This window comes from Cyprinodon variegatus, unplaced genomic scaffold (genome assembly GCF_000732505.1).
Source record: "Cyprinodon variegatus isolate N-32 unplaced genomic scaffold, C_variegatus-1.0 Scaffold387, whole genome shotgun sequence".
NCBI lineage: Eukaryota > Metazoa > Chordata > Actinopteri > Cyprinodontiformes > Cyprinodontidae > Cyprinodon > Cyprinodon variegatus.
In genome coordinates, this window is record NW_015150840.1 from 605,554 (window position 1) to 615,832 (window position 10,279).

At 40.9% G+C, this 10,279-nt stretch overlaps 1 protein-coding gene across 1 annotated transcript; it reads right to left on the bottom strand.

Moving 5' to 3' along the window:
* Positions 1-417: 417 nt before the first annotated feature.
* On the bottom strand, positions 418-4,204 carry LOC107092596 (hairy/enhancer-of-split related with YRPW motif-like protein). The gene is made up of 5 exons (XM_015387160.1): positions 3,687-4,204; positions 1,923-1,989; positions 1,752-1,835; positions 1,557-1,638; positions 418-1,473 (listed from the first exon to the last, which is right to left on the bottom strand). Exons 1-5 carry the CDS (start codon positions 3,764-3,766, stop codon positions 794-796), a joined length of 993 nt encoding a protein of 330 aa, XP_015242646.1. The 5' UTR covers positions 3,767-4,204; the 3' UTR covers positions 418-793.
* Positions 4,205-10,279: the final 6,075 nt, after the last annotated feature.

Below are 10,279 nucleotides of genomic sequence, written 5' to 3' on the forward strand. Positions count from 1 at the left end.
TTGGAGAGAAAGAATGGCGGGGAAACAGCAAAGAACATGGAGGGGGATATATTGGCTGATATGAGGGAGAAGTTAATTAGAGGGGAGCACCAATTAGAGGGCACAGTGATGGGTCTGTTTGCCTCACCGCGGCATCCCAAAAACATCACCATCTCCCACCATGTTTATCCTCTACTGCCGCAAGACCACAGCTCCCATAAGCCATGGCTGGAGACAGCTTACATACTCAAAGGGGTTTACGGCTGGGGAAAATGTTGGCAGTGTTTGCAGACATGACAGATATGGATAAAAGAGGAACACAGCGCTGTCTCTTTGCCATTCCTTTGCTCTCTGTGTTGACAGCTGCAAAAACACGCCCGCTATTAGTCATGAAGTCAGTGAAAGAAGGCAGAAACAGATACACAGGGTGAAGGCACTTAGACTTTATAGAGGTTGTTGTCAAACATTCTCTGAAAAGGAAAAAAAAAATTTTAATGTATAAACATTTTTTAAAAAAAGGAGATGAATCACAGCTCAAAGTTCAGTCAAAACTCAACCTCAACTTTTATTGAGGGAAACCATATATATATGGCTCTAGGGAACTATGTTTGTATTTGTCACTCGCAAACATGGACACAACTGAGAAATTCCTTCACATTCCTTCATATACAATTGTAATAATCTAAGATTTCACTCATCTTCTTTTATGGCTTTTGGAGTCCCTAAAAAGAGACAATGCTCATACATATTTGCTACATGGTGCAAATGAAAGGTCCGTGTTCACTTAACAGAGTTTGTTTGTTAGAGATTATCTTCAAAATGCTCCAATCTCAGTTCCCCATCCCTGTGGAGCCTTGGATGCTCCACTGAGGGTCCTTCTCTGGGCTGCTGGAGAGCCAAGAGATGCAAAAGGCCGAAAGGACACTTGGGGAGCGGCTGAAGATGATGAGGCGGAAGACGAGGAAGAGGGAGAAGAAGAGGAAGCACTGGGAAGAGGTAGAGGTGAGGCACAGGTGGTGCTGTGAGGAGATGGCTGGTTTGGTCTGGAGGGGCACAGAGCGGGAGATGTTGGGAGGGAGGTCACTCTGTGGATGGGGGTCAGGGCTGTTGGGCCGAGGAGTGGGGGTATTCCCTGCTGGCAGCCAGCCAAGGGGGTGAGACGGAGTGAGGCAGATGATGGGTAGCTCCCAAGCAGGGCGAAATCCCTTCGCCCGCTTGAGAAAGATGGCGAGGAGGGGGCAGGCGAGGCAGCACCAATAGGGGGGAAGGAGGTCCATGGCCAAGGGGCAAATGGCAAGGCAGCGGTGGGGGGTGACTGCAGGAGAAGAGGGTCCAACTCACTAGCACAGTGTGAGAGGTGAGAAACAAGGCGTGCTCCTATGGGGTCTGGAGACTCTCCCTCCAAGGAGCTAAGGTACCGCACAACCTCTCCAACGCATTCCCTAAAACCCAGGGTCCTGTAGTCAACTGCCAGAGCTCTTGCATCAAAGTACCCTGTGATGGAAATCACTGTTTCATTAAAGGCTTTGTAAGCAAAAAGATTAAATACATTTCTAAAGATTTCTATTTGTTTGTACCTTTTCCTCCCATAGCATGTAGCAGCTTAAGATGGTCCACAGTCATTTGCAGAATTTCTGCTTTTTCCAACTTAGGAGAACCCTTAAGGGAGAAAAGATTTCAACTTTTTACTCAAAAGCACTTTAAAATATGTTTAAACAACTGATAAGACCATCAAATCATATCTTCTGTAGTTCTTTCATGTGGGATTCTACCTGTTTCTCAAAAGCACTCGGCACCAGTCTCCTCAGTTCTGACAGGCTGTGGTTGATTCGGTCTCTGCGCCTTTTCTCTATGATCTAAATCACAAGAAGAGCAGATGGACTTTAACCCTACACCATAAGAGATCATGGTCTTAGAAAGTGAAGATCCAATGCTCTACTTACCCCTCTTCTCTTCTTCCTTGCCAGAATCTGCGAGGCACTGCCTGGAGACATGGACCCGGTGACAGGGCTGCATCATGGAGATAAAGTAAATTTAAAAAAATGGAAGATGGAAGAAAGAGAAAATGTGGTGACTCTGAGTCGCCTGCATCTTGTTGTTATTACCCTGCTTAATGTAACACAGGGAGAGGGATGGCGCATCAATCCCTTCAAAACTTATTGGTTTTTGGGCACAGAACAGTAAAAAAAAGATCCTTTTTTTTGTGTTGTTGAATATTTTCTTGGGAAAAGCACTTTTAAGAAGATAATTATGTAGCCTCGGGGGCTATGCTTTTATTTTGCAAAAGAGGCTCCATCAAGCAATACTGAAGCTTTGGTCGTCCAAGTACAGGCGAGCCAAATGGATCAAGTTTGCCTGCAAACTCTAGTCTTACATGCCCTGAATGGGCTGCACAGCTTGGAGTCTTTCCTTCAAAACTGTCCCTCCAAATGCAAACTGCACTTCCATAATATTTGAACTTAAGGTGCTGCCAAATCAGAAGACTGTTTTTGTTTAGGTTGATTTTTGATGATGAAGGCCTTGGAAGAGAGCACAGTGCTCTGTTCGCAGATCACAGTGCAGTTCAAATTCTTCAAACCCACCAACCCTACCCCCCCTCCTTTTTGTTTTAATGGCTTCCTTTGCATTCGTGATTTGCCCAAGCCTTTTTATGCTTGCAGAGAAGTGTTGCAAAAACACACGTTCATGAATATTCCCTTTAATCCAGAAGTCTGTGAAATTCTCCGCCGAGGAATTTGACCAGTTCACCTAAAAACTGAAACGATTTAATAGTGTTACATTCAGGGTAATTTTTCACAGCTTATCAGGCATTTTGCACGGCACTGAAACAACTTAGATTAATGACATGTGATTACTTGCGACACATTTACATTCGTAATCTTAAGTGTGTGGAAAAGTAATTTCATTCTGTGCCAACCCTAGAGCTTTGTATTTGCAGAAGCGATTCTTTAAGGAGAAAGAAACGATTTAATTATGTGTGAAAGAAGGAATAAAGCAATCTGTATTTCTATGGAACAAAATGTTGAGCAAGAAATAATAATTTAAACCTTAAAATAAAAAATATATTTTAAGATCAAGAGCGGCAGATAGTTCTAAAGACAAAATGCATTATATATTTGATCCTGCAGCTTCTATATTTAAAGGTTTTTATATGACAGTTTCAAATGCATGACATGCATATGTGAAATATGAATGCAACATGTTTCAAAAATAAAGTTTAAATACCTCGCCTAATGTTTTATGCATTGCATAACAAAAATGTCTTAATATGAATCCAGATTTAAGAAACTACTTGGAATTTATGTCAAAAAAGGCCTCATGTAATATTTACGCTCACACATCGAAATAAAATCAAGATTCTAAAAATATTTTTCAAAACTCCATAATGGTTTTTAACTTGGAACTTTTACATTTTAATTGTTTTGATCTGCTCATAAAAGAAAATATGCCTTTCAGGGGAATTATTGATATAGATTTGTAGTTTGTCAATAATAAAACATTATCACTGCTTTTTAAATGTAAACATGTTAAAAATACTTATACATTTCCCACGCTGTTTCAAGTTAAAAGCAGTGTAGCACCCGTTTCTCATGTAGGGCATATTTGGAGCATTCCAGCATGTATATTTAGCCTGTCAACACAGCAGAGTAATTTTTTTCTGGAGGAAAGGCGCTCCAGCCTCAGGTGTGGCTTGGATGGATGCTCACCAGTAGCTGTCTTCTTGCCCCACGTCGATGAACTCGTCTGTGTCCGAGTCTGGCGAGCTGTAGTCATGAGGTCTCTTCATTTTTCTTTAGCCTGTCAGTCCTTCCTTGGACAGATGATGATGACGGATGGATTGCTGGATTGATGGATCGGATGTTGACCACTGTCTCTCTCTCTCAGCAGAGGTAATGGGACTCTGATAATGATTTTTTTTTCCTCTCTTGCACTGTCACTTCTGAAAGCTTGGTTTTTCCTTCGTTATATCTTGTCACTTGTGTTTTCTTCTTCTGTCCTCGCGTCGTCTGTTTTTTGTTTCTTGTGTCGTGGCTTCTTCATGTGCCCCCGGAGCTCTACTTCCTGAGCAACCCCCAAGGGCCCATGACAAGTAAGAATACTCATAAGCTGCTGTAGCCTTTTTACACAATCAGTGGCATCCAATCGTAGTCTATTCCTCTCTTATGTCTCTCTTGGCTCGCTCTCTCTGTCACAGCCACCCAATGACAAAGTAGGACTTTGGCAGTTTGGGGCAGGGTTGCCAGCCTCGGCGCCCCCGCCTCCTCTCCTCAGGCCCTCCTCCCTCCCTTTAATCTATCCTTCTCTGGCCTGTCACCCTGCTTCCCGTCTTCCCATCCTCCCATCTTTTCACCTCCCTACTCAGTCACCCTCAGTCAATTAGGCTCCAATCTTCCTATTTTGTTTCCTCACTTTTGTCCTTCTACATAGCTTCTAATTATGCTGCTTTGTCTGACAACGGTAGCAGCACCAAAGAGGAGAGTGAAAAAAAAAAAGGTGGGAATTAAGGAAGCATAGAAATCATCTACCAACTTAAAAAAGGTCAAGCATAACCTGAATTAAAGTAGAGATATCATTTAAAAGTTATTAGAGGGGAAAATAGTTGATTTTTTTCAGTTTTCAAGCAGTTTTTTCTCAATGTTGGGATTTTTCCTTCAGAACATGCAACTTTGCATCAAGATTTGCATGCATTCAACTGAGATCCTGCACACTTTTTTTCTGTTTGAGTCAGCTCTGAGTGCATGCCAGTGTTTGCAGACATGAGGGGGAATGGCAAAGGGGTCAAGAGAGGAATCAGCCGAATGAGTGTCCGAACATCTGTGCTCTTCATCGTACAAGATAGCGCTCTTTATGCTCTCACAATCATGCTTGCACATCGATACACACACACACGGCTCCTCGCAGCACTCGGTGCTGGGTTCCGCTGCCACCGTGGGAAGATCGCTGGTGCTGATTGCCATGGAAACACAAGGCCCAGGCGCCGGTTGTTAGGAGCGATGCCTGACTGACCCAGCACTGTGTGCATATGTGTGTGTGCAAGACGGAGAGAGGCCAAGTGGCATGCCCCCTTTAACACAATGCCCAGCTGAGTGTGGCTCTTCCTGCCTAGCAGACTGGAAGGGTGGGTTAGTTTAAACATACTACAATGCAGAAGTGCAAAATCTTTGTTGGGACTTTTTGAGCAAGTAAATTGTGTTGTTGTGCCTCAATATATGCCTATAAGGTCTATAGGTTTTATCCTTTGTACAGCGCATCCGGGGTAAAGAAATGTCCAAAAACTTTTTGAACACAGGACACATCTTTGCTACATTTCTTTACCTTTATTTAAAATCCTGTGTGCAATTAGTGTGAAAGGTGAACAAACTCTTGACAGTTTCAAATGCGTTTTACATTTTAAAGCAAGCATTCAGAACGGTTGTTTTTTTGTTTTTTTTCTCAAACAAATGCCAAATGCTCTGAATTAACTTATGCATTTACACTATATTGTTATATTAAAAAAAAAAAAAAAGCTTTGTTTGCATTTGGGTTAATTATTATTTATCAAATACAATTTTTTTCTTTTAAATGTTCTGTATTGGTCCACTTCTTTGCTTGTCTTCATTTTATTATTGTAAAATTTTTAAAAAACTTCATGCATTTTTGCATCATATGTATTCTGACCAGTTGTGCCTCATTGAGGTCACCAGAAAAAACTGTGCTTGAGAGCTTTTGTAATTGGGAAGCAGACTTACTCTTTTTATTGATAATTGTTGACCAATAAAATGAGGATACAAACAAAAAGACAGATCATGCTATGTTGTTTTATAACTAATATAGAAAGTGAGGCATTAGTAGGCATTTCTTGACCTGAATTTGACTTTTGTCTTCCTTAAATTGCATTTTTTCCTGTCCGTCCCATTTTGAAAATGGGCTAAGTTTTTTGCAAATTTTATACTTCTAAAGTGTAAAGCAATAATTATGAACAAAAACTACGGACGATTTAATAACTTGAATGTTAAAATTCCTCCTGTTAGACTTATTTTGTTTGCATTTAGAGTCGTAGAGCTTATTTTGTAAAAGAGTTTGAAATGCAACAAATTCTTTGTTCTGGAATCTTTAATGTTTTAGCATTAGCTGCTGGATAATTCTTTAATATCTGTTGTCTTTAAATTTATATTTGTTTCAATATTATTGCTTTTTTGTTTTTTTTCAAATATTTTTGCACATTTTTCTATTTATTTCTAAATTTTTTTCATCTTCTTAAAAGCCGCTGAACTTCTGTCCTCCCTGCCAGCTTTATTGCATGTCTAAGGCAATTAAACCGAATACAAACAGGATCATTAGCGTGTGTTTTTGATATCCAAGTGTGAGTCATCAACATGGCCATGACCTGAGGGTGGTTTAAAGTGGGGGGGGGGGACTTGCAGTGTGCTGTAGTGTGGTGAAGTGTGAGTGAGGAAAGAGAGAAATCCTTTCTTCCTCTCCCGTTCTCCCCATCCTTTCGTTACCAATCATTGCTTGATTCAGATCTGGAACTCATTTCAGCTTCAGAAATCTGGAAAAAAAAAAAAAAACAACAAAAAAAAAGAAACAGAAAGGCTGAAAGAAGAGATGCCTATGAAGTCAGGCCTTCAAGTCTTTGTTGTTATATTTATCACCCACCCTCCCATCTCTCCCCTTAGACAGATTAACTTTCTTCTTTGCATCACCAGTGAATGAAATCACTCTGGTTTCCTTTGCTGCATGTCTTCTCGACTTCTCTGCGATGAAGAAAGTTGCAGGAAAAAAAGAAAACATGCAAGTGATGGAAAGTAATTAAGAAGATGAATGAATAAATAAAGAAATTGATTAATTGTTCCGTGGTGAGGGCAGGGGGTGCAAAATGGAAAGCTGATGGTGACCAGCATAAAAGGGACAGAGACGCGAGGGGAGCTGGCAGGGAACGGCTGGATGGAATTCTGGAAGATTTCTGGGGATATTGGTCAGCCACTTCAAGATGTCCCCCTCCCATCCCACCAAACCACAACAAGGCAAAGGCCCTTATTGGAATTAACAAGCTCATACTTTTACAATTTGCGCACACACGCACAGCACCAGTACATACGTGTGAAAGTTCAGTGACACAGACACAAACACTCACACACACAAGTTTGAGAGCTTCATATAAGCACATGCGCTGGTCCGTCACGCAAATGTGGACAGTTCTTTGCCACAATTTATAAGCCCCAAACACTCGGCTGCAATTATTGTTTCTGATGCATGACTGCTGCTATTGTTTTAAAGTCCATGAGATGGAACTGCTTCAGCATGATCCGTGTTTCTCGCTTCCTCTGCATGCAAGTCCAACTGAATAACTGATGTTTTTATATAAGTACAAACACACACATAGAAGAATGATAGAAGGATTGAAAGTTAAGAGAGAATGAGGATCATTATTTTTTTTTTGCAACATTAATTTCAAGGGGTTTGTTCTTTTTTTGCTTAGAACACATTTTTTTCTTTGCATTTTTTTAAATATCAATTTCTGTGGTAAATGCATTCCTTTCTTTTCTGCAAAAATCACTGAGGCTATAGAGATTTTTTCATCTTTCCCTCTTTTTCTTTCACACGCTACATGAATTTCTATCATGATGCAGCATATCAACAATAAAAATACTTATGGAAAATACAATAAAATCCTACTTTAATTAAGAAGAAAAAAATTTATTATAACAGCTTTATGAAATTCTACTCACAAAGTGCCTTTCATGACATTCTGATGTCTCAGAAAAACACCAGATATATTATTTTTGATCCATTGAAACACTGCTATCTTATTTCATTTTCTAAATTTCCATTAGACAATCAAAATGGTATTAGTCCAGAAGTATCAACAAAAGACATTAAAGAGCCTTCATTGTAAATGTTTGTGTACCATCTGCAAGCCCTGTCTAGACCGCAAATGTAGTCGCCAGCATGGTGCCATGCTGGATGTGAGCGCGGCTGCTATGTACCATCGAAGTTAGTGGATTCCCTATTAGTTTGAGGCCATTGTAATAATGAGACATATGCTGGCTGCTAAGTCAGTGATCAACATTAGATTGGCATGGGAACTGGCACTGGTGCAGCTTGGCACTCTTCAGGCTGGACCAACGAGAGAATGATGTCCTCCGTCGACACATAATCTATCTATGGCGCGAAGCGTCTGGCCATCTTTTTAAACACTAACCTCGATATACGAGGCACTTCTTGTGAATTCCCAGTTGCCTTTAGTGGGATATACTGTGATTTGGAGCATCTTATTGAGCAGATATGAGGCGTGTATAAACTATTAGAGAGTATCTTGTTCTGGGCAATCAGAGCATGGTGGCTGGCTGCTGCAGGCTGAGGTGTTAGGAGGGCAGAACCCCAGGGTCAAACTGTCTCTTAAAGAGGATACCTATAGCGAGAACAGAGAGTGAGAATGAGTTGTCCCTCTTTACACACCCATCCCAGCAACCCCCCCGATGTAACGATAAATAAAGAGGCTAAAAGCCGAGGAGAAGAAGCAGAAAGGGGCTTTTGTGGCTTCCGAGTGGGGTCCCTTTCATGACAGTTCCCACAGCACTGGGCCTGCAATGACATTCACAATGTTTCACACACGCTTGATGGGCCCTGTGACTGCGGTGACTTTCGCTGGTGCTGGGCCCCAGACGGGACGGCGAGGGCCCCCGAGAGCCACAGGCAGCCATTGTGTTGTCGCCGCGGAAACCAGCCTCTTTATGTCAGACATGTTTTTCTGTTTGTTTTCTTTTTTATGTCTTTAATGTGGCCAAAGAAGGGGGGAGGTGATGTTTCCCCAATCACCCCTTCACTCCAGCACCCATCTTCCCTCTCTTCCTAACTATCCATCCAGATTTGCTCCCCCCCCCCAAAACAATCTTTCCCCTGGAGATCGTCATTTGTAAGAAGCTTTGCTTGGACAGCCCATGTCTTTGTCGTGGTGTTGCTGCCTCCCTCTCGCTCAGCTCCTTTTTATCTGTACTTCATGAGGTTTTGGCACAGCCCAGCACTTTTTCTTTCTGTTCTGCAAAAAACTATGTACACAACTCCAAAACAACTTAACTTCGCTCTAAAAGAACTCTGCCTTTCCCACAGCAAGTCAATAATCTTCATAAGATTAAACAAACTAACCAGAAAAAAAAACATCAAAGGGAATAAAAAAAAGAGGAAGGGGTTTCGGGGTGGGTGGGTTAAATAAAAATGTAAAAGAAAAAAAAATCTGGTTATGATTTACATTTTTTTTTTTTTTTTTACTTAGAAGAGGATGCCCTAAGGTCTTCCAATGAGAAAAACAAACTTTAAAAAGATGAACTGTTACTATTTTTAAGCACCTTATGAATGTATTTTGGTGCCATGACTCAAAGGCACGCAGGCGCTCCTCCGTAATCAGACCATTCTGACTGCGCTCCTCTGCCACATCACACACGGCACGGAGCCTTTTATGAGCCTCAGAGAGAGCCAAGGAGGAAGAAGTAAAAAGTGAAAAATCAAAGAGTTCAAGGCTAATCCACCCTCCCCACCCCCTGCCTGGGCCACTCGTGTGACTGTGTCTGATTTGATAAGTAGTGAAGGGGGGGGGGACAAAGGGAGGGGGTGTTAAGAGTTGGCTAATATTAGGCTCGGTTAAACTGAGCCTGTTTAAGCATTTTTGCTCGGAAGCTGACCCTATTTCAAGTTTATGGGGGACACACATTTTTACTGTCTGCTGTCATGAGAGGATTCGTTCCGCCGTCAGCTTTCAATTTATGCTGTTAAACAGGACGGATTCAGGGCCCAACTCAGAGTCCTCTGTAAAACTTTTTATAAACCTTAAACTTACTTAGATTAAATTCAACTAAATTCAGTGATTTTAGTGGGATTTCATAGAACCAACAGAAAGTACAAAAATAACTGATGAAGATTCTCAGTCATCCAGGTCATAGTCATTCCGTAAAAGTTCAAAAAAATACACTGGATTTTCAAATCTTGGAAACCAAGTCCAGTGGATTTTTTTGAACTTTTACGGAATACAAAAATAACTAAAATACAAATCTGAAAGGTTCAACTTCTGCACTGCAAAAAATATAAATCTAAATAAGTCATTTTTTCTTAAAATAAGTGCAATTGTTCTTGAATTGAGGAGGTAAAAGAGACATTTTGCCAATGGAACAAGACAATTTACACTTAAAATTTTAAGTGCATATTATCTAATTATCTTATTTTAAGTGTAAAATTATTCATTCCATTGGCAAACTATCTCATTTACCTACTCAAATTAAGGGTGAATACACTTAATTTAAAGGTATAGTACACCCAAAACATG